General features: G+C 45.3%; 1 protein-coding gene across 1 annotated transcript in view; it reads right to left on the bottom strand.

Annotated features, from left to right (window-relative positions):
* Positions 1-264: 264 nt before the first annotated feature.
* The window catches only part of LOC130125980 (AT-rich interactive domain-containing protein 1B-like), a 218,005-nt gene continuing 192,754 nt past the window's right edge, over positions 265-25,515 (bottom strand). Inside the window, 11 exon segments of the mRNA XM_056295355.1 lie at positions 265-3,456; positions 4,644-4,774; positions 5,741-6,479; positions 6,662-6,737; positions 7,468-7,587; positions 8,061-8,193; positions 10,146-10,306; positions 10,607-10,748; positions 20,250-20,475; positions 22,634-22,849; positions 23,995-24,180. Of these exon segments, the coding sequence (XP_056151330.1) occupies positions 1,618-3,456; positions 4,644-4,774; positions 5,741-6,479; positions 6,662-6,737; positions 7,468-7,587; positions 8,061-8,193; positions 10,146-10,306; positions 10,607-10,748; positions 20,250-20,475; positions 22,634-22,849; positions 23,995-24,180 (3,969 nt within the window). The 3' untranslated portion in view covers positions 265-1,617.

Here is a 25,515-nt window from a genome sequence, read left to right on the forward strand (position 1 = left end):
GCAGGAATATGCACCCGAGGGCCCGTCCAGGCTCAGAGGGGCCTGCTGCTGTGGAGAGCGAATTTAAGGGCCGAGGCAATCCAATAGCATGGTTAATGAGTTGAACGTATGGATTTACAAACTGTGTGCACAGATTACCAACGTTACTTCACTCTCAAGTGTTAAAGTGGCCGTGCCAGCTGTGGCAGTGACCACAGTGTCTTTCTCGATTCTTCATCCAAAGTCCCTCCATGAAATAAGAGGCAGCCCAAGTAAGCAGTTGATGTTCGTTTTATTGGTCTAAGATTGTCTGGACACAATGCGACGTCCTCGGTGTTTAACGATGTTCATTGTACATTTATTTGTGACATGTGCAGCACAGAGTATAAATATGTATACTGAATAAAAGAGAGACATTGAGTCATACGAAAAAAAAGGCAAATTTTACAATGAGCTTTAAGGGACATGTTGAAGGTTCTTTTCGGAGTTTTCTTTACGTCTTCAGTTTAAAAATACGCCCATCGACATAAATGGAGGACACGAACCAACGTAAATTGTTTTTGAGGTTCCTTGTGTAACCTCTACCACTTCATCCTCACCCTGGCACTTCCACATTTGATTACCAAAGCGATTGTGTTTTCAGCTTATTATACAATGCATACAGGATTTTTTTTTTACATTGAAACATCCGTTATATCCGCCATGTTTAAAGACCCCAATAACAAAATATGTATTATAACAATAACAAATTTTACCAATAATAAAATCATTTGTTATAATAGTCTGAAAGTCCCCTCTCTTGCTTTTCTTGATTGTGAGACTGAAATGATCATGTGTCCAATGTACAACGGTCTATATACAAAGAGATGAAAAATACAGACATGTAACACAAGTGCTTAGGAAACACAAAGTTCATTTGTGAAAGTCGTTGAGACCATGATTGATAAATTAGACACTTCTTCGACTGATGCGCTGCTCCAAATATGCTGATTGGCTGGTGCAATGCTGCCGCCCCGTGGCCAAAAGCACACACTGCATGTGTCTTCACAGGTTCACATCTTCCAGCTGTTCTCCAAAGGGACAACTTGCACTAGTCCTATTGCACAATTTATCTTCCAGCGACGGAAACATATACATATCAGTTTAAAAAGTCAGTGTTCTCATTATTCCCCCGGAACTGATGGCAAAAAAGATACTACTGTACAATGTCACAATTTAAATAAATACTCTCCATAACAAAACAGTGATGAGTATATTAGCATTTATAAAACCCCCAAACATCTCATAAGACTCAAAGAAACCACATGAATCAGCACCAAAATCTGGTGGCAGCTTTGGCTGAAAAACGTAAACAAACAAAAGCAAAAGGCAAAACAAAAGCAATCCGACAACGGCAGGTATTAAATATTTGTATTAAAATTAGCTTTCCAATCCCAAAACCAAATTTTCACCAGGGTGCAGAAGTAATACATAGATAATCTGTATATGTGGATACTTTATTAAAAAAAAAAAAAAACAAAACAAAAAAAACAAAACAAAAACAAAAAATTATCTCATTTAGTTTAAATAAAAATAGAAAACCACAGGAATAACTTGTCTGTCTCAGTGTCCAACATGCAAGTCCTGCCTCTCCTCCTGTCATAATTTTCCAAAATGAAAGAGTACTTGGCAAATAATGGCCACCACCCCAGAATTGAGCACGGAGGAAATAGAGATGTCCAGTAGTCTGCTTTCATACAGCACAAACTCTGCCTTGTTCTCCTCCACTTTAGCCATGGCCAACAAGCCTTTAGCTGCCCTGCACATCATATTGACGCTGGGTGGGTCCATAGGGGGGTGCCCCATGTGCAGCAAACTGTGAGGGTTCTGCTGGTACTGTACCATGCTAACCCCGTCCTCCAAGAAACCGACCAAATTAGCTACGCTGCCCTTCTGCATGGCGATGGCGCGCGCTGCTGTCGGGTCTCCTTGTGCCAGGTGGGCCAGGACAGCCACCGCCATTTCCCTGTACACCTGGTTCTTCTTCTGGCCAACATAGCGGACCAAGATGGCGAAGAGCTTCTCCTGGCGGCTGAAGGGGGGTGTGGCCAACAGGAGGTCGATGTTCCCTTCCTGGATGCTCAGCTTGCACAAGCACTCCAGCACCAGCCTCTGAGGGGTGAGGGTGGAGTGGGGGGCTGACGAGGGGAAGGGGTCCATGGCCTCAGTCGAGGGGCACACCATCCAGTGGAGGAGGCCATCCAGGATGGGGAGGCAGATGGTGTCGGGATACACAGAGAGATCCAGCTGGCCAGAGATGTTGGCGAGGGTCACCATGGCATTCTCCCTGAGCAAACTCAGACACTCCCACCACCACTCCTCTTTACTACAGGAGAGGCCCTGCCCCTGATGTTCCTCTCTCTGGGAGCTAGGGGGCAATCTGTTCCTCTCAGGGTGCTGGTGGTGGAGCAGGAGGAGTCTGCCCAGAAGGAGAACGAGTGCAGGGTGGCGGGACATGTCCGAATCATTCCCAGGGATGAAGGAGAGGCTCCGGACGATGTTGGAGATGCACAGGCAGCGCTTGGCCAGTGAGTCCTGCCAGGGAGAGGTTGTGGTGAGGGGTGCTTCATCCAGGCAGCGTGGCTCATCCTCCAGCAAGGTGATGTGGTCCTGCTCACCATCTGGGTGCACCCTGAAGGGGTACGAGGGCAGGGAGCGAGCAGGGTGGGCATAGGGCAGGGTGTCAACCCGGGCACACAGAACATCATCGATAGTGGCAGTGATGCGCTTTCTGTTTTGTTGCTCTCCGTTGTCTGTATTGCTCCCTTGTTTAGCAGGCTCTCCTGTCTTTCCCTCCGTTCTGGTGGTTGGTTGGCTCCGGGGATCAAAGTACATTTGAATGTGGGCTGTGGAGTCCCCCCCGCCGGCCTGCCAATGGAGCAGTCCGCTAGTGAACTCGGTGACATGACCCAGTTGCTCACTCATGTCCTCATTCAGATTCTCCGTGTGTAAAATCTTGATGGGGTGCTTGTCGTGTTTGCTGGCCTGTTTAGGTCTGGGTTCCAGGTTGGCCACAGGTTGCTCAAGAGACTCCTCCTTATTTCCTGCCTCCTTTTCGCAAACCTCAGCTTCAGCTTTCTCTTTCTCCGACTCAGTGTCACTTTTGTTCCCTTCCTCATTCTTAACGCTCACCTCAGAATCTTCCTCCTCTCCGTTCCTTTCCTCCGATGCCGGCTCTGCTTTGACTGTTGGAGCGTCCTCTCCAACCGGACCCGCTGACTCTTCCCTCAGCTCCTCCACCTCCAGAGCTAAGTCAGCTTCTGGCTGGACATCACATTCTGTTTGGGGCTCTGGGACTGGCTCCTGCGTCTGGCCAGGGGCAGGTTCCAGAAGGGTTTTCTGAGCCGTGGTTCCCACCTCGAACTCTTCCAGGATGCCAAAGATCTCAATGAGGCATCGGCGGAAGTACTCGACAATCAGCTCCAGGAAACCAGGCAGCTGGACATAACAACAAAACAACAAACAGAACAACAAACAACAAGAGTGAGCATCAACTCTCACAAGTCCGGCAGGCTTTATTTATTTCATTTATGCTCAGATTTGAGACTGTGGTGCCACACCAATTGATCATCATCAAATCTGAATTCCCATTGAATTGAATATGTCCTTCCTACAGAAGAAAAAAGTTGACTAAATGTTCTGAACCCCCTTTCCAACATACATTCCCAAGCATTGCCAGAATGACGTTTCCGGCACCTCTGGCGGATTACCCCGATCACACATACAGCTTCTGGATGTAAGATTTCTGCATGGCCTTTGTTCACACATGACATGATAGTGCCGTCTGTCTCGGTACAACCCACTCTTGTAGGATGTCTTTTATTTTATTGCAGACTATGGCATCTCTAACTGCACCACAGAGCCACCTAATGATGTCATCCTCTGAAAGTAGCTCTCTTTTTTCTCCATCAGTTCAATTTCCAGACATTTTTAAATATGCTCTTACTTCTGCTGGTTTACAGACACTTGCCCGTGGATGCACTGCTAAGGATTGGTTCGCTCGTTCCAACAAAAGCATCTTTGGCAAAGTACCACTACAGCTGGTGTTCTCCGACAGAGACACAACAGCCATATTTATTAACACACAAACTTTTTAAACACCAAGGATTAAAGCAGTCACAATCACCAGATGACAGCAGAGTGTCTGCTGTGTGGACATCTGCAGCTTCACTCGTTCCTTATCTGTGGTGTCTCTTTGCTTGGGTGTGGATGCTATATAATCTGTCTCTAGTTATTTAGGTTAATTTGGAACAGCTGGTCCACACCTTCTTAAGTCAGATTGACGCAACTCTTTGTGTGCTTGACCGGGCAATCTTACAGCTTTTATTCAAACTATTGTTTTGGAAAATTTTCGGGAAATGTCACCAAGTTTTGATTCAGCAAATCGCCGGTGCAACTTTTCCAGAATATTGACCCCAGCTCGCAGTCACCTATGACCCCGACATGGAAAATTTCCTGGAGACTTATGGGTTAGTGTGCATGTGTGAAAGGGGTTTTAAAGCATTACGCAACAGATTTTAACCAACTGTACGTAAAGCTCAGAGCATGCCTTTGTGGACTTCACATCATCTAGTTTGTCCTGTGGGTTACCAGTGAGCTACAGTGGAGGTAATGGTGGGTGTTACCTGAGAAAGATTGAAGGAGGCCACAGTACTGTCATCATACAGCAGGATGTTGATGGTGTCTAGAGCCCATGTGCTCTCTGCCAACAGGCCGGACTTTAATGACATCATTACACGCCAGGCCTCGGGAGTTCCTGCACGGAAGAGAAACACGATTAAACATTATTTACTTTAAAGCTACAATCCTGATCATTTATATGCAAACAAGCTTTCTTTTTTTTTCTACTTTCAATCGCCGGTATACAATCCTGGACACTTATGTAGTTGTTCATTTTAACAGTTACTGTCGGATAGGACTTTCCCGTCAAAAATTACACGCTGCATAGTGCTTTATGGCTTCACTACAGCAGCCAAATGTGGAAAACAGCAGGTGGCAGTGACTCCGACGAAGAGGCCGGGTTGTTGTGGCTGACACCCAGATATGGAAGACCAGGTTTAAAAGAGGACCTTTACCAACACATACTTCAACATCAACAACCAAAACCCAGGTTCAACCGCTTTGTTTTTTTTAAATGTTTGGTGGCAGGTGCCGACACAACAATACTGGTAATCTGGTTCATTTCAAATGACTTTCGGGTATTGGAGTGGTCAAACACCACTGCAGTGTGCCTTGTGTCTGTCTGTGGGTAAAACAAAACAATCTTCAGGATTGTAACTTTTAGGAAGAAAAGTAAGTGATAAAAAATGCTACACCACAAATGATGGTATAACTTTTTATCTGCACCAATAAACGCCCATTATTAGATTATAAAGTAATACTGAACAGCTGAGTTTAATGTTCATCTAGAGTTGGACCAAATCATTGAAATTTCTATTACAACTGATCTCTGAGTAAACACTGAAATTCGACTCTAAAATCCTTCACAAGTTAAGCCAGCTTCCAGCTAGGGCAGGAAGTTAATATTTCATTTATTTATTATTTTTATCTCTAGGCCAATAAGTCCGGTAAAATCCCATGAGCCATGAGTTGCTCACACACTTCATCAGCCGACTGGAATAAGACTCATAAATGGTGTTTGTCTTGTGGCTGGTTTTTTTGTTTTCTCTATGCAACAAATTTAAGAAACTCCCAAGAAATGCCTTGATCGTGTATCTCTTACCAGTGTCCTTGGAGGTGAGCTTGCGTCGGGGCTTTAGAATTGGCATGGTGGCCTCCACTGATCCCAATGGGTAGTTGAGCTCCCTCCTCAGGTTCGGAGGAAATTGACCCAGGGGCCCAGTGGCCTGTGAACCCGGCATGGCCATCCCTGGTTTGGGCATCTTCATGGGAGACATGAATGGTGCTTTGCTGGGTGACAATCGAGATTCCATGGAGCGTTGGAAGGCCCCTGGGCTTGGCGCCCTGGGCAGGTGGTTGGCCATGGACGAGGAGTTAGGATATGATGAGGGGGGCTGGCGTGAAGACAGCGGTAGCAAAGCGCCTGACGGTGACATGTAGGGAGACTGACGGTGCCACTGCTCCTGCCCAGGCCTACCATCCATATCATCTCTACCCATAGAGCCATAGGGTGGCATCTGTGATGGAGCCCCTTGTCTGCCAGAGTAGGGATAGCCCAAGTCTGTTCTCGATGGCCACATGTTAGGGCCATCGGCAGCGTGATTGGGAGTAGGCCCACTGCTCATCATACTGTGTTGGCTCTGTCCTGACGGGGCCATACGGTCTCGGGCATAGGGGTAGGGGAACTGTCCCTGGATGGGCCTGCGTTCAGGGCCAGAGTACCCACCAGCATAGTGGTTGTACATTTCAGACTGCTGGTTGGCATACTGCATGGCATACATGTCACCCTCGTGTCTCTTGCTTGGGGGTCCATACATACCCTCCATCGGGCGCTTGTAGCCCTGCTGAAACAAGGGGTGAGTTAGGGGGGATTTTCACAAGGAATCACATCAATGACCGTGATAGATTGGATCTCATCATTTCACAGCTTCAGCACTTTAGTATGCAGTGGCTGATTTATTCACATGCATAGGGAGACATACAGGGTTGACTGCATGCGGATTACTGGGATATTTTCTTTTACCTGTTGCTGTGGGTACATGCCGGATGGGTGCATTCCATATGCCATGCCAGGGTACTGCTGGCCATAGCCATCATGTCTGAAATTCAAGAAACAAGGAGCATGACATTCCGTGTGGAATATAGATGTCACACACATAGTGGCACTCAAAGATGTCTTATTTTCCTGGGCGCCGCCGTAGCCGTAGTGCTCTCTCCCATTTCCTGACTGCCTTTCACTATCACTATCTAATAAAGGAAAAAAATACCAAAAAAAATAGTCTTTATAAAAACAAGATGTTTTTTTTTTTTCTGTCAATGGTTCCTGCTCTTGCTTAACAAAAAACCAATAAGGAGCACCATCGTAGCCGAATGGTTACAGTGCATACCACATGGCCACAACTGTCGCTGGTTCAAATCCAGCCGGCGACCTTTGTTGCATGTCATACCCCTGTCTCTCTCTCTCCCATATTTCCTGTCTTTTTTTCGACAGATTATTTTTTCTTTTGTTGGACAGTGGAGGCAGACAGGAAATAGGGGGGAGAGAGAGAGGGGTATGACTTGCAGCAATGGTCGCCGTCTGGATTTGAACTGGCGACGTTGCGGCCATGTGGCCATGTGGTATGCACTGTAACCAGTTGGCTAGGGAGGCGCCCCCCCACATTCCCGGCTTACTCTTCACTGTCGCTATTTAATAAAAAAAAGGCAAAAAAAAAAAGCCCCAAACACCCCCCCGAAACAAACAAATGAAAGACACACACGCGTGCACGCACGCACGCACGCACACACACACACACACACACACACACACACACACACACACACACTGACCTCTGCTGGGAAGGGTATCTGTTGGGAGAATACATGCTGGCCTCACTGTTGGAAGGTCCCATGTTGTTCTGAGTGCTGGGGGGACCCATACTCCCCTCCACCCCTGTCACATGGTCTGGTCTGGAGAGATCAAACCAAGAGCAAGTCTTAACATTACATGATAACATACTTCACACTTGCCACACAACATCAGCTACTGCAAATCCAACATGTGGCCGAACAACAATGATGCGATAATATACTGTAGCAATGCTGCATTCAGCAATAATAATAATTTCTATTAATAAAAAGCATTCAGAGTGCAAGGACACTTAGAAGTATGCTAACAAAATTAAAAGCAGAAGAGAGAAGGACAAAATCTGACAATAGGGGCATAAATCAAAAACAGTAAAAAATAAACTAAAAACATCACAACAAATTTAAATATCCATTTCGAATATCTCCGTTTACCTTTATTAAATGAGCGGCATTGATGATGAATGTATTGTGATTTACAATGGCAGGGTGGGGAAACGCCAGGCCTGCTACAGCTGGCATTATGCTATAGAGTGCATTAAGGTTGACTCGCCACACCTACTGTCCTCTGAGCCTACCTCCTGTCAAAGCCTGGTCCATAGGGGTACTGGGAGCGCTGGCCCATGCCCATGGATGATGGAGGTCTACCATACATATCTTGTATGGCACCACTGGGCATCTGGCCTGGCATGTAAGGGTCTACCCCTGCCACTGTGAAGAAAGAACACCAGCATTTAATGCCTATTGGAATCACTTGGAATACGCCTTTTGTATGTAAGTAGGTAGGTATTTGTTGACAGGACCAAGCAAAAGTCAAAAGCATAGTGATCATCATCTTGCACACGTGTAACCAAAATTAAAATAAGGCCTCTGAGTTACTCAGTTTCAAATTAAATTCATATGTACAATAAGTATGGCAGTGGCCACTAGGTGGCAGCAGTCATCTATGAATAATCAGTTTTCATGATAGGCCTTTTGTTCTGATGGTTTTCCCACCGTTATGCAGCTAACATCCTCCATATTAGTGATTCAGACGCCATTCTATTCAGTATTCAGAGGCGCTGCCTTTCCCAGAACTGCAGTCTGTTCTCAAAAGTTAACCACGAGTTGGTCAAAACAGGTGCCTCTCAGCAGGGGGAGAAGGGATGAAAGGTTGAAATTAAAGTGTCTTGATGCATGCGCAATAATCCGGGTAAAGGAAAGCACAGGAAGTTGAATCAGTTCATCTGGACACAACGTTTATTGAGAGAATCGTTTCATCACCCATCTAAGTGACCTCTTCAGTCTCAACCAACTGCAGGTATCCCCACCCTTATAAACTATACAGTGGCATAATGACCGAAAATAACGACCAGTTTCATATGCAAATTACTGTGATCGTTAACTAGAGTTACAATAGCCATGTGTACCATTCACAGAGGATTGGGGAATGGTTGTAATCACAGCATTGTAAGATATGACATATGTACTCTTAGCCCCCCCCCCCCCCACACACACACACCCAACACAGGAGAGCCAACACGTCAGGCCAGGACTCCGCAGTCTACACCCATCTACAGGCCAGTGGGCACTCTTTCAAGGATAAGGATGTGCACATCCTTGATAGGGAGGAACGATGGTTTGAACAGGGAGTCAAAGAGGCCGTCTATGTGAAGAGGGAACTCCCATCCCTGAACCGGGGGGGGGGGGGCAGGCCACTGTCTTTTTCATAAGGGTGGGGATACCTGCAGTCAGTTGAGACTGAAGAGGCCACTTAGATGAGTGATGAAACGTTTCTGTCAATAAACGCTGTGTCCAGATGAACTGATTCACCTTTCTGTGGTTGAAATCAAAGGACGTGAAGGATGAAAAAGGTTAGGATAAGGCGTTAAGCTAAGTGACAAAAGCAGGCGTTTCTGATAAAAGGAAGTATAGTGTGAAAAACAGGCTTGATCTCCTTTCACAGCTGCTGATGTAAAACACAAACATCTGTGCTGATGTGAGATGACAGTGAGTAGACAGTCAATCAGTCCCCCCCCTTGACAAAAGAGAGAACAATGGCCGAGGGACAAGTGAGTCTCACAGGCATGGAGACATGCAGTGTTAAGCCATTTGGCAAATGCAGAAATATGAGGTTTCCAAATCTCTGACGGTTTGCGTTTATCTCATCAGCATTGCTGAAAGGTAATGTGAAATTGCTTTGTTCTATTTTCAAACAGTTGTACAGTTGGAAAACAGTGCCATCTATTTTAAAAAGAAAAAACAATGCTCAAAGAAACCTAGTAAATTACCATGTTTGCCACATAAAACACTCTGAAGATTTGTATTTTTGACATTCCTGCAATTAACAGTTGTTTACATTCTTCCCTGAATATTATAGAATATACAATACGTAACCCCTGGGTTCCTTTATTTTCATTATTCTGTCCAAATTAACATAACAGAGTCTCATAGGTAATTTGTTTCAAAAGTATTTCTGTTCAGTTTGTGCCATCTCAGTTAAAACTGGAAGCATTTTGGTAAACATTTTTTCTCTCAGCAAAAACTACAAGACAAAGTGCAAATCTAACTTATCCATCAGTCAGCCCAAAACTCAGGATTTCTTTGCGAAAAGGAAGTAATTTGGGCGAACAGGGTCGTGCTGACGTTTGAGTCAAAGGGTGGCATGGCGGGAGCCCACTCACTCTTCCTCATCCCGGCGAAGGGGTCCTTGGTTTCGTACTGCATCCTCATCATCATGTCGGGCATGTTGAGGCTCTGCTGGTAAGGCGCCAGAGAGGTTCCACGTTTCTGGAAGGCCGGGTCGCTCACCTCCGAGAACGGGTCCTGCACACTCACACTGGACCTACAGAAGATAACAAGGGAGGGATAGGGTGCAAGAGAGAAAGGGGGGGGGGTTACCCGATTTAACAAATGAGAAAATTAATTATCTACTGTTAATGCAAGAGAACAAATACCCCATTATCATGGATATATGAAGGTTGCAATTCGTCAAACAAGGACCCATTTGATCGTTTGTTATTTTCATTTTTTGGCTAAAGAGGAAGTTACATTTTTTTCCCCAAATGACAGAAATCTCATTATGTACTGGTTAATATAGCAGCATGCCATCACAGAGTCAAAATACAGTGAGTGCATGTGATACCTGTTGGGGAGCAGTGGTGTGACCTGCCCCAGTGGGGTGGTGGCTGGTGTTGGGGGCTTCAGATCCCCTGTTGCCTCTGCCGTGGAGCTGCTGCCTGATGACTGCGGGGTCTGGGGGCCTTGGAGAGAGCCCCCTGAATTAGCTGGAGATATAGTTTGACAATGTGGCAAAGAGAGAAATACATAATTGCCTGGTTAAAGATATGTCTCGACCTCATTTCACAAAGTGCTCTGTGAAAAAGCGGCGAGACGCTCGCTCCACAGGGCTCCTGCCCGTCTCCAGATATGACCTCTAAAGCAGAGATGGATTAGATTAGGCTAGTCAAAGAGGTCATGGCCGAGCTTTAGCTGAAATGGGGTGCTGTATTAGGGAGGAAACTGTGCACTTGGGGCCAATACAGTGATACACTACGTAACCGAGTGCTTACGCCAGCAGTTCACTTTCAAGAGAGGAGGAACAGAGGGAGTACTAGTGAGGGGCCGGAGTGGGAGAAGGAGGTAAGAGAAACAAGAAAATGAGATTAGGAGAATAAAAAAGACACAAAAAAAAGAAAGAAAAAAAGACAGCTTTCTCTGAGGGAGCTGTTTCTCACAAGGGGGGGCGCCGCATAGTGCTTTGTGTATATGGAAGCTGTTTTAAAACGATTTAGCCGGCTTCCTTTTTTTTTGTGGGGGGGGGGGTGCAGTGACGAACCCTGAGAGGGGCTCATATGCATTTATGCATCAATGAAATACTAAACTAAGTACATGCAAACTCTAGAGCGGTGGTATTGCATTGATGTGTGTATGCAGGTTTTCTTTCCAACTCTACACGACACCAGCTGATTTCCATAATTAGCAGAATGGTTGAATATCATTACATGTTCTCCAGGGACGCATGGCTACTGATACCGGTACGCAATACTGAACTGATACCAGGCTAAAATGGAGCATTGGTATCAGAGATTTTACCCAACACATGCAACTATCTCCACTTTGCAAGGCCTAGATGCTCGTTACCACTATGCAGCACATTTAGATTATTTCTACCGGGGATAACCATCACCCATCACTGTGTCCTCTATAGGAAACTTTTTTTTTTTTTTTTTTGCTTTCCTTTTCTCCCCAGTTGTACTTGGCCAATTACCCCGCTCTTCCGAGCCGTCCCGGTCGCTGCTCCAACCCCCTCTGCCGATCCGGGGAGGGCCAACCAGAAGAGGCGCTAGTGCAGTGACCAGGACACATACCCACACCCGGCTTCCCACCCACAGACACGGCCAACTGTGTCTGTAGGGATGCCCGACCAAGCCGGTAACACGGGGATTCGAACCGGCGATCCCCGTCTTGGTAGGCAACGGAATAGACTGCTGTGTTACCCGGACGCCTCTATAAGAAAGTTGTCACTCTTGTTTTTGCCGTTTTAATCCACCTCTTTATAAAGCCCTCCTACCTCACCTCTCTTCAAGTCGTAAATTAAGTGCCTCATTACAAACGGTCCCAAGACTGTCTGGCTCTTCAGGTGCCCCAAATTCGCTCCGCTTTGCGTAAAAGCGCCATTAAGGGTGCCCTATGTAGTTTCCCCCGTAAACACGCTCGGTTTTGTTTACATTCAACATTTCTCACCAAAACACATTGTGTGCTGCGCGTCCTTGAAGCCTAATAAACACACATTGTCTACCTCATAAATCACTTACGAAGTATTATTTAGTACATTTTCGAAAGCGGCATTATTTACAGCTGGCTGTCTTCTTCTGCTCTATTTATTACGGTACCGTCAGGTGACATCGGCGCGGTACCGCCACCAACGGTAGCGTGCGACGAGGCAAAACGAGTGCAAAACCCCATTCGCCTTTTGTTGGATCGACACCATCAAGTCTTTTAGGAAACATTTTCTTGGTCGGGCAGTTTCTCATGTGGCTATCAAGGAGATGTCTTCAGCCAAGGTAACGTCATACAAAGCTAGTGATCACATACCCGGCTAAAGCCAGCTACTGTTTATTGTTCAATGTAAGCAAATGAGCCTGTTTAGTGTTACTGCTAATTATTTTCATTATATATATATATATATATATATATATATATTCTATAGTTTTATAGTGATCAATAGAATGTAAATATAATTACCAATCCTATACCCTAGTATAATGAATGGAAGTAGGACTGGGCAATATATTGATATTATATCAATATTGTGATATAAGACTAGATATCATCTAGGATTTTGGATATGGTAATATCGTGATATGACGCGTGTTGTTGTCTTTTCCCGGTTTTAAAGGCTGCATTACAGTAAAGAGATGCAATTTTCTTACACTACCGTTCAAAAGTTTGGGATCACCTAAACAATTTTGTGTTTTCCATGAAAAGTCACACTTATTCACCACCATATGTTGTGAAATGAATAGAAAATAGAGTCAAGACATTGACAAGGTTAGAAATAATGATTTGTATTTGAAATAAGATTTTCTTTACATCAAACTTTGCTTTCGTCAAAGAATCCTCCATTTGCAGCAATTACAGCATTGCAGACCTTTGGCATTCTAGCTGTTAATTTGTTGAGGTAATCTGGAGAAATTGCACCCCACGCTTCCAGAAGCAGCTCCCACAAGTTGGATTGGTTGGATGGGCACTTCTTGCGTACCATACGGTCAAGCTGCTCCCACAACAGCTCAATGGGGTTCAGATCTGGTGACTGCGCTGGCCACTCCATTACCGATAGAATACCAGCTGCCTGCTTCTGCTCTAAATAGTTCTTGCACAATTTGGAGGTGTGTTTAGGGTCATTGTCCTGTTGTAGGATGAAATTGGCTCCAATCAAGCGCTGGCCACTGGGTATGGCATGGCGTTGCAAAATGGAGTGATAGCCTTCCTTATTCAGAATCCCTTTTACCCTGTACAAATCTCCCACCTTACCAGCACCAAAGCAACCCCAGACCATCACATTACCTCCACCATGCTTAACAGATGGCGTCAGGCATTCTTCCAGCATCTTTTCATTTGTTCTGCGTCTCACAAACGTTCTTCTTTGTGATCCAAACACCTCAAACTTGGATTCATCCGTCCACAACACTTTTTTCCAGTCTTCCTCTGTCCAATGTCTGTGTTCTTTTGCCCATCTTAATCTTTTTCTTTTATTGGTCAGTCTCAGATATGGCTTTTTCTTTGCCACTCTGCCCTGAAGCCCAGAATCCCGCAGCCGCCTCTTCACTGTAGATGTTGACACTGGTGTTTTGCGGGTACTATTTAATGAAGATGCCAGTTGGGGACCTGTGAGGCGTCTGTTTCTCAAACTAGAGACTCTAATGTACTTATCTTCTTGCTCAGTTGTGCAACGCGGCCTCCCACTTCTTTTTCTACTCTGGTTAGAGCCTGTTTGTGCTGTCCTCTGAAGGGAGTAGTACACACCGGTGTAGGAAATCTTCAATTTCTTAGCAATTTCTCGCATGGAATAGCCTTCATTTCTAAGAACAAGAATAGACTGTCGAGTTTCAGATGAAAGTTCTCTTTTTCTGGCCATTTTGAGCGTTTAATTGACCCCACAAATGTGATGCTCCAGAAACTCAATCTGCTCAAAGGAAGGTCAGTTTTGTAGCTTCTGTACCGAGCTAAACTGTTTTCAGATGTGTGAACATGATTGCACAAGGGTTTTCTAATCATCAATTAGCCTTCTGAGCCAATGAGCAAACACATTGTACCATTAGAACACTGGAGTGATAGTTGCTTGAAATGGGCCTCTATACACCTATGTAGATATTGCACCAAAAACCAGATATTTGCAGCTAGAATAGTCATTTACCACATTAGCAATGTATAGAGTGTATTTCTTTAAAGTTAAGACTAGTTTAAAGTTATCTTCATTGAAAAGTACAGTGCTTTTCCTTCAAAGATATGGACATTTCAATGTGATCCCAAACTTTTGAACGGTAGTGTAATTTTATCAGACTGTTCTAGCTGTTAATCGTATTTGTCTCTACCTGTTTGGACATCATATCCACATTATTGATGAGTGTGAAAGCACCAATAGCCATCTCTACAATATTGTCAAAATATTCATATCGAGGTATTCGGGTTAAAAATATCGTGATATTTGATTTTGTCTGAATCGCCCTGCCCTAAATGGAAGTAAAAAAAAAAAGGTGTTCATTATTAGCACAGATTGTCAGTTTGGATGATACAACATAAAAATGTGTGCTATATAGTTGTTTTACAAATTCCTTACATGAAGTTTGATTTCGCTTGCCCTCACATATTATTTGCCCTTCCCTAACTTTCCTGCCCGGGATACGGTCCAGAGGATGTCTGAGGCTGAAATCAGAGAACAATTTCCAAGAGTTGTTGAAAGTCAGCCAGGACTTCCTCCATCTACTCCTCCATCCTTCTATTTACGTTCCTCTACCTTCCGGTCAGGTTTTCCTTCTTTGCCGCTTTGGCAGCAGCGTCGCTTATGGCAGTTGACATAAGCCTTGATGTTCCTCTACCCCTTATTTCCTGGATGCATAGCGATGCGGCTTGATTTCTGGTTTGGTAGCTCTTCTTCTGCGTGTTTTTTCCGCAGATATGTGTAATACGTCGCCATGTGCTCGTAGCGTGCTGGAACAACATGTGATAAAAACAACACAGGGACCTGCCACTTTGTAGCACCACTAGTGGCAAAGCTACACTGGGTACCTTCAATGGTGGGAAAGAAATGGATCCTTTCACAATTATTTTCCCCGCCGACCCAAAACGAAAGGTCTAAGTCTGCGCTGTTCAGCGAAAGCAGTGGACTGGACTGGTACGGGGCTTCAGCCAATACTTAAAAATTCTGACTCAGAATCGGTATTGGCAGTGAAAAATTGAATTGCTGCATCCCTAATTTTCTCTAGATGAGTTCAGGAAGTTAAAAAAAGAAAAGAAAAAAAAAGCCTCTGTCTGGGTTCTCCCCAGGCCAGCGATACACCCAATCACACTTAAACTCTCAAGGGCTAAGGTGAATTTAGGGTTCTCTCGCTTAGGTAGTGAAAGGCATGCAGGCCTGGGAGAGACCCGTTTCACACGGTGCCCAGACAAAGTGAAACCAAGGGATATGAATTCTCAAAGGACGGTTTGAAAAGGGGACGTGCATTGTTCTCACTAAGAAGATGACGGAGACGGAGAGCGAGTGTGAGGCTATTCTAATGAGCGTTTAGCACAGGAGCCTTCCTCTGGAGCCGCTTCCGTGGCCTCTCCCTGCACCGCACGCTTCCACAGGAGGGGAGGGAAGGGCTTTAAATTTTCATGCTAATTCTGAATTATTCAGCGATACCCCTTGCCTCTACATCATAACAGAGAGGGAGAGGCAGGGAGAGAGAGAGAGAGATGGATATGGATATGGAGGGAATGAGCCTGGAGGAGATGCAGCAGAGAGAGAGAGAGAGAGAGAGAGAGAGAGAGAGAGAGAGAGAGAGAGAGAGAGAGAGAGAGAGAGAGAGAGAGAGCGCGAGAAAAGCAAAGGGTGAAGAGCATCAAGGATTCTCTACGTTCTGGGATATCCCCTCTGCTCCATCACCTGCAGCCATGTACACACACACACTCACTATGCTTATGTGGAGTGGTACAAAGAATGGCTGGGTTATTTGGGGGTGGGATGGTGTGTGTACGTGTGTGTGTGTGTGTGTGTGTGTGTGTGTGTGTGTGTGTGTGTGTGTGTGTGAGTGAGACTGTAAAAGAACGGGGCACTGGTGGGTGTACAATTTCCATGGCCTGAATTCAACAATTTACCATCTCAAGGGAGGAAAAAAAAGGAAAGAAGTTGTTGTGTCTGTGTGTGCACAAGTGTGTACACCTGTCGCTTTGTCGACAGTTGACAAAATGCAGCCAGAGCCGTTGTGGTGATGCTGCTTGGGAAAAAAACAAAAAAACAAAAAAACTTCCTGGCCCTAGTCAGCTGAGACCATTTTTGTGAATGAAAGGCGACTGCTGGGGTGGCCTTTGTTTACGTTCTACAGTCCGGCGCTCATTAATCACTTCCTCTCAACTTAACTAACCCCGACATAAGCCTCCACCCCTCCAGCCTGCAGCACAAGCACACACACACACACATATATATATATATATATGTATATATATGTGTGTGTGTGTGTGTGTGTGTATACATACAGACGGGTGACGTATGACAGGAAAAACCAACAAAAGTGTCTTAGTAAGGTGTTGGGCCACCAGGAGCCTCCAGAACAGCTTCAACGCCCCTCGTCATGGATTCTACAAGTCTCTGAACTCTACTGGAAGGATGGACACCACTCTTCCAAAAGATATTCCCTCATTTGGTGTTTGGATGATGGTGGTGGAGAGAACCGTCTAACATGTCAGTCTAAAATCTCCCACAGGTGTTGAGATGGGTTGAGATCTGGTGACTGTGAAGCCATAAGCATGTGATTTACATCATGTTCATCCTCATCAAACCATTCAGTGACCCCCCTCGTGCCCTGTGGATGGGGGCACTGTCATCCTGGAAGAGACCACTCCCATCAGGATAGAAATGTCTCATCACAGTATAAAGGTGATCACTCAGAATAACCGTGACCCTTCCCTCTAAGGAGACAAGCGGACCCACAAACCATGCCAGGAAAGTGCCCCCCACAGCGTAACAGAGCCCCCGGACCCCCTCACTGTAGGGGTCAAGCGTTCAGGTTTATCCGGTAATTTGTCACCCGTCTGTGTGTGTGTGTGTGTGTGTGTGTGTGTGTGTATACACACACACACACACACACACACACACACACTGTTTGCCTGCACAGGACATTTCTTTGGCAATTAGTATATTTCTGTCCAGGCCAAACAAAAAAAAATGGTCAGTTTCTGAATCAGGGTAAATGGAAGGAACTGGCAGGGAACTAAACGTAGCCTTGTCGTAGCCTCCTGCTCCACCCTCTTTTTATTGTTCGAGCCCTGTTAGACGTTAGACCTGTTGTGACCTGTGCAGACTGTGTGCAGCTGCTGTCCTCTCTCGTAAGAGTACCTTGAATATACCTCACCTGGCATCTCTGTGGCTAGATGTAAGGGTTCCCGCTATGTATGCAGACCATGTCACCGTCACATTCACCCCCCTGCCCTGTGCACCCAACAGGGGACCGTTGAATAACAAGTGCTGACTTCTACTATTTCGGTTTTTCACCCCCCCCCCTTTTTTTTTTAGATGTAATCTCTGAATGTGCAGTTTTATCAGCCGAAGTGGAAGGTGGGGTCAAATTCGGTCGAAATGAGGTTATACTTGTCCCCTTGAATAGCTGAGAGGGGTGTCGGAGTCTTGTACTTTAAAATGCTACCAGCGAGACAGGAAGACAGGATGTGTGGGTCCTTACTAGCATATGTGTGTGTGTATTTACCATACACACAGATGAGCCAAAACATTATGACCACCTGCTTAATATGCTGTTGGTCCTCCATGTGCCGCCAAAACAGCATTGACCCACCAAAGCATGGACTCTACAAGACTCCTGAAGGTGTCCTGTGGTATCTGGCACCAAAACATTAGCAGCAGATCTTTCAAGTCCAGTAAGCTGTGAGGAGGAGTTGCCGTGGGTTGGACTTGTCGGTCCAGCACATCCCACAAATGCTCAACGGATTGAGATCTGGATATTTGGAGGCCAAGGCAACACCTTGAACACGTAATCATGTCCCTCAAACCATTCCCGAACAATGTGTGCAGTGTGGCAGGATGCATTATCCTGCCGTAAAAGGCCACTGCCATCAGGGAACATACCATTGCCATGAAGGGGTGTACCTGGTCTACAACGATGTTTAGATAGGTGGCATGTGCCAAATTGAGGTCCACATGAATGCCGAGAACCAGGGTTTCCCAGCAGAACATTGCCCAGAGCATCACACTCCCTCCATCGGCTTGTTGTCTTCCCACAGTGCATCCTAGTGCCATCACTTCCCCGGGTAAACGGCGCACACGTACAAGGTCATCCATGTGATTTAAAAGAAAACGACTCATCGGACCAGGCGACCTTCTTCCACTGCTCCAAGGCCCAGTTCTGGTGCTTGCGTGCCCATCTTAGGTGCTTTCGACGGTGGACAGGGGTCATCATGAGCACTCTAACCGGTCTGTGGCTATGCAGCTCCACACACAGAAGGGTGTGATGCACTATGTGTTGTGACATATTCTTCCCGTAACCGTCACTAAAATGTTCTGTGACTTGTGCCACAGTAGACCTTCTGTCAGTTGGGACCAGACGGGATAGCCTTCGTTGCCCTTGGGCATCGATGAGCTTTGGGTGCCCAACACCCTGCCGCCAGTTTTTGGTTTGTCCCTCCTCTGACCACTGCTGGCAAGTACTCACCACTGCTGACCGGGAGCACCCCACAAGCCTTGTCGTGTCAGAGATGCTCTGACCCAGTCATCTGGCCATAACAATTTGGCCCTTGTCAAAGTCACTCAAGTCTTTACTACTGCCTATTTCTCCTGCATCCAACACGTTGACTATGAGAACTGATTGTTCGCTTACCATCTAATCTACCCAGACCTTGACATGTGCCCTTGTTTGGATGATCAACGTTATTCGGTTCTCCTTTGAGTGGTCATAATGTTTTGGACTGAGTGTACAAAATGTGTTGTCATCAGCATACAGTACCTGCATGTGTGTGTGTGTGTGTGTGTGTGTGTGTGTGTGTGTGTGTGTGTGTGTGTGTTAGTGTGTCAGTTGGGGGGGGAGGAGAGATGAAGGCAGATGCTCTTTTCCACCCACCAGGAAAACCAATCTGCGCTGTCTCACGGAAGTGGAGTGCTCTGACGTTCTATTTAAAAGCCGGGGTCACTTTTCTCATCACTGCTGCAAATTAGAGACATGACCTTAACACTCTGCCTCTCTATCTCTCTCTCTCAGCTCTTCTGTGCTTTTGACTGTAATTGTGCATAGAGACCCACAGCGTGAACAGGGAACACACAGAAACAAAAAACAAAAAACAAACAAAAAAAACAACAACAAGCAGAACCCCCTCCCCCCAAAAAAACCCAACCTTCCTCCAGATTGTGTAATGGCATTGTGCCAGAATGATATTACTTAACCCCCATAACACTGTAATCAAATAAAGGCATGCTTCCTCCGGTTTGGGGAGCAAGTGCTGCTAATATTGTAGATCACCTTCATTAAAACCTGGCATCTTGTGTAAACACCGGTGATTCTCCTGGGACTTTAAGATAGATTTGTGTGTTCAAATTGCATTTCTGTACAGCGTTTTGTGACGTTCCTATAAGGATACTCATTCACCGACTAGCTAACGTGAGCCTGTCAACCCACAGCTTCTCGCGTCTACTCTTGCTCGAAAAAACATTTCATTCGGTGAGCTATTTGTTGAACTAGAAACACTGTGAAGTTGACGCTGCTTTTGTGTTGTTACTGCGTTTTGTTTTATTGTTGGCGGTTATTCGATTTCAATGTTTTCCTTCTAACAGTGAGAACAGAAATCTGCACACTCACGTCATTCCTTCTCTCTTATTGTTGTCTTTATGTTAGTCAAACTACCGCAGTGACGTTGGATTTTCTTCCAGGAGTGTAGCACACTGCCGCAAGAACAGATCACTGTTTGTCCTACATTTCCTGACACCTGTAGCTTGATCACCGGCACCTGTTGTTTGTCTGCTGACAGATGGCTGAGCAGAGACATAAACATCCGTATGAAGCGGCCCATTAGCGGGCCCTTACCAGGGGAGGGCGGCTGGATCTTGACCTGCTTCCTGCTGTCTGCACCAGCCGAGCTGCTGCCACTGCTGCTGCTGCTCTCTGCCGGCGGCTCCTCTCCTCTCTCCATCTTACACTCGTAGGCGAACAGGTACTGGATGTACTGCTTCTTCAGGGAGCTGGCGGAGCTGCTGGACGTGCCCACATTCAGGCTGGTGGACAGCTCGCGCCACTTCTTGTTCTTGTTTACCTGTGTGGGGTTGTGTGGTAGGGGAGCGAATGATGAAGAGAGGCAAAAGGAGATGTTGGAGGATGGGTAATCCAATGCTTTAAGGAGTGTTCGTCTCTGAACAAGAACGGTTTCTAAAACAACGTCAAATTATATTGGATTACCCAATTACAAAATGTAATCAGTGTGACTATTTACAGGACCATGATAAAACAGTTGTAATAGTTGGGATGGTTCAGATAGACAGACATACAGACAGATATAGATAGATAGATCTAGATAGACAGCCAAACCGACAGAATGATAATTTTCTACTTTATTTGTACTTCTTAACCACATGTAATCATAACACATTTCTTATACTCGGAGGTTAAATTTAGTTAGATATAGTTATGATTTTTTCCTAATTTCAATTCCAAAAAGGCTGAGCTCTAGGTCCAGATTTTTCTCTCACCTAGCTCAAAAAATGATGAAATGAACCCTCGTCTTCTATCAGAGCTACACACTTACTTATTTCACTCAAGAAAGGCCTTTTCTTTTCCAGACTTACCTTAGATGATTTTTAAGCATGACTGTGATACTGATTTGTGGTATTGTCTTGCTAATTTGTAATTAGAGTCCTCTATTATTCACATCAATAGACAATTAAGACTAACTGCACTTGACACAACATGCAATCTTGCTATGATAGGATTACTATCCAGTGCTCTATGATGTGTGTAGGTTGACACACAAATGTATCTGTTAAATGCCAACGCTCTTGTGAGTCACTTAGGATAGGCAATTGCACGATGAGTGTGGGTATGTCTCTTGTATGTATGTGGATTGTGCTGGGCTTCGTAAAATTAACTTGTTGTTTTTTATATTATGTACTGTCTGATGCTATGGCTTCTTGTATGTTTTTAAGAGCTGCACTGAGGCAATTACAATCAGCTGTTAACATGGCGAAAAAGTCCTGAAGCGTAAATCTTAAAGCTGCATTAAGTGATTTCTAACCACTAGATGGCAGACAGTAGTACTACAGAGATTCCAAAACTAACCACTAGATGGCAGACAGTAGTACTACAGAGAGTCCAAAACACACTAACAGCCCTCCCCTCCCTTCTCCACGGTGGCTGAAGAGTAACAAACAACGTGCTTCGTGATCTATTTTTCCAACTAGACAGTATTCGCAGAGGACTTAAAGGTGTCACCAATATCTCTCAATTTCTTCTGGATGTGTAGAAACACAATTGTTGCTCATATGCTAGCCTAAGAACTTGCTAACTCCATATTTCTATGTTATTGCGCTGGCTTCCACTACTCTCTGCAAGCACTTGAGGGTGAAATTGCCCGTGGATGCTGGTCCCAGACAAGATTTTGATTTTGAGATACTTTATTGATCCCTGTAGGGAAATTACACTCTGCATTTAACCCATTCTAGCTGTGTAGCTAGGAGCAGTGGGCAGCCTCCGTGCAGCACCTGGGGACCAACTCCAGTTCGTCTTGCCATGCCTTGGTCAGGCAGACACAGGGAGAACATGCAAACTCCACACAGAGGACGACCTGGGATGACCCCCAAGGTCGGACAACCCTGGGGTTCGAACCCAGGACCTTCTTGCTGAGGCGACAGCACTAACTACTGCACAATCGTGCCACCCAGATTCATTACTTATAATAAATATGACCCTAACCTCAACCAAAGCTTTATCTTGACCTCAAAACCTAGAAAATAGAGCCTAACCTTTAGTGAAAACTCCCCCCAAAAAACAAAAAACTAATAAAACTGAAAAAACACAAATGAGGACTGTGTATTAACAGCATAGAAAAATTATCTGAGACCAGTGTCCAGGGGCAACTTCACAATAGGCCGCATTCTGAAATTAGAGCAGTGAGTGCCTTGTCTATGATTTTATTGGGAGGTGGGGGTGGCGGTCTGGTGAAAGAAGGAGGGTCTTAACTGGGAAGGGAGGGGCCCTTTCTTATATCGCCAAAACCAAGTAATAAGCTGAGAGTTAAGACAAACTGTACACTGGGGTGTTGATTCTCAGTGGGCATCTCAGAATTTCTAGCAATCCTCTCATAATACAGCGAGTCATTTGGTTCACTGTTAATATCAAAATTATTGCTGAGTACAGCTTTAAAGCATCTGCTAAATAAGAACATGTAGAAAATATGAATGTCATTATGTTTTCCTTACCATGGCCAGACCTCCTATCTCTCTAACAGCCATGTAGAGCTTCCAGAGGTCCAGGGGCTTCTTGCCCACCACGGGGAGCTGGGATACAGGTGTCCCCCTCTCCTCCATAAAGGACAAATAGCGCTCCACCCAGCCCCGCCTTTCTGGCTCAATGCCCAGTTCAAACAGCCGTGTAATTCGCTCTCCGCCCAGGGAGGAGGAGCCAGGATTGGCTTTCTAGGGAGAAATTAACAGAGAATCAGGAGGATGCTTCAAAATGTCATCCAAAATGCATGAGCCAAGTTCACTCAACCCATCTTCCCCGGTGCAACTACTGTCAGCCTCAATAACGTAGATGCAGGGGCAGTCTGTAAAGATTAGTTCTGAAGACACTGTGCAACCCATGTAGTTTCTTTTGTGTGAATAATATTTTGAACAGAAACCTGTCAGGCACTGACAGCTAAATCCACCATGACTTGAATGTGACCTTTTACATCCTGAAGCAGAACATTGATTGAATGACCATGTTGATGAATGACGTATCTACAGAATACAGTTCTGTTTTTGTTTTATGGACACCTGAGAACGGCTGTGTTTGCTTTTTTTTTTTTACTGCCGATATCTCGAGATCATGAGTTAATCATCCCTTTATCTTGAGATAACAAAGCTAATTTTCTCGAGATAACGAGATGATTTATCACGAGAAAACGACTTTTGTTTTCTCGAGATCATAGGAAAATTACGGAGATCTCGAAAACGAGTGCTATCAGGACTTCCTGCTACATCCAGGGGTACCTTGTAAACTCTGAAATCTACACCGCTTTGTAGGGCAAAGCATGTTATCTCGAGATCATGAGTTAATTATCTCGTGATCTCGAGATAACGGCATTAAAAAAATAATCGCAAGCACGTCCGTTCTCGGCTTCCATATTTTTTTTTTTTTTTTTACGTGTGTAGTCGTTAATTTCTTCGGAGCTTGTATTTTCTGACGAGGCCATAAATGATTTTCAGTGTCACACAACAGAATCAGGCTTTCATTGTGGAGAAATAGTTCGACCACTTTGAAAATGGAAAAAAAGGTTTTGATCAAATAGTTGGGAATTAATCCTCCCAACAAACTAGCTTTAGAAATACAAATCAAACTACCGACTGCTGGTTTGTGCTGCTATGTAAAAAAAGCTTTTGTTGTCAATGCTGAGCGTCAATGATCCCACAGTGACTAGTTCTTCTTGGTTTGTTTTTCTCTCTTTGAGAAGTTCCTTCTAGCCCATTCATTAATCATCTATTCACAAATCCAACAATCTGTCTGTTTTCCTTCGCCTGTCTAATCAGACGGCAACCAACCAATGAACCGGCAACAGGTGATGTTGTCTCTATCTTACAGGGCTGGAGGGTGCTTTGGGGGGCCAGGGAGGGCTGCTGATGCTGTCGCTGTCGTCTCCGTGGTAAGAAGACAGACTGGCGGGGCTTGGGGAGAGAGGCGAGGGCACTGGGAGGGCACCTCCAGGTGTGGCGGGCTGGGACACACACTGCTGGGAACCACTGCTACTGTTGTAGCCATCTTGGAGCTGCCAGAAAGACAGACAGGGGGAGAGACGAGGGAGGTGATGAGGAGATATTGGAAGATGTGTGTGTGTGTGTGTGGGGGGTGTAGACAGAGAAAGAGTAAGGAACAGACACAAAGGACAAGTCAGAACAAGACAGCTGAAAGTTTCCGGGAAAGATATATCTCTGTTCTTTCAAGTCACGCTATTACAACTTATTTGGATTAAAAAAGTAATTTGACCAATAGATGGGGAAAAGTGTAGACAGAGAGACTGAGGGTATGTTTGATATATGTTTGGCAGCTATCTGAAGTCTACAGAATATTTCACTTGCCCTGCTTGAGGACTAAAGCTAAAATCCTTTAAGTAACATTTTCACATATTTCATTTGGATGAGGAGAGCAGGTATGACAAATATAAAATTAAAACACCTTGGTTGCGCAAGGCCTCTCACCCTTCAAGTAATTCTTAGAAAGAAACGTTTTTCCATGATAGCAGCAGGAAGTCTGTTTGGATAAGTCTCTTCAAACTTTGCACATGTGGATTTAGGCATTTTCTCGTCATGCTTCTTTGAAGCAGAGTTTAAGCTCCATCTAACTGCACGGGAACCTCTTGTGCACACCCGTCCATCGGTTAGTTCAGAGATTATTAAAGGCATTAAAATCCAGACTGACTGAGCCATTGCCAGAGACTGATCTTCCTTTTTCCCCCCTCAGCCATTCCTTGTTTGATTTAGCAATATGTTTTCAATTGTTGTCATGTTAAAAGGCAAAGTTGTTTTTTGAGCTGAGTTTTTCTTTGGGGCAGATGGTAGCAGATTTCTGCCAGACATTTTTTCGTATCTGGTTATCAGTTTTCCTTTCTGTTTCTGGCCAGTCTTCCCTCTCTGAAGGAGCACAGGACCCCGCGGTCAGACCGAACAACACTCGGTGACCCATGTAACATGTTGCTCTCAATTCCCAGATTTTAGCTGTCCTTTTTTTTTGTGTGGATCCCCCCCCTTTTTTCTCCCCCACTTGTATCCAGCCAATTACCCCACTCCTCCGAGCCATCCTTGTCGCTGCTCCACCCCCTCTGCCGATCTGGGGAGGGCTGCAGACTACCACATGCCTCCTCTGATACATGTTAAGTTGCCAGCTGCTTCTTTTCACCTGACAGTGAGGACTTTCACCAGGGGGATGTAGCGCGTGGGAGGATCACGCTATTCCCCCCAGTTTCCCCTCCCCCCTGAACAGGTGCCTCAACCGACCAGAGGAGGTGCTAGTGCAGCGACAACGACACATACCCACATCCAGCTTCCCACCAGCAAACACGACCAATTGTGTCTGTAGGGATGCCCAACCAAACAAGGTAACATGG

The sequence above is a fragment of the Lampris incognitus genome, chromosome 16 (genome assembly GCF_029633865.1).
Source record: "Lampris incognitus isolate fLamInc1 chromosome 16, fLamInc1.hap2, whole genome shotgun sequence".
NCBI classification, from domain to species: domain Eukaryota; kingdom Metazoa; phylum Chordata; class Actinopteri; order Lampriformes; family Lampridae; genus Lampris; species Lampris incognitus.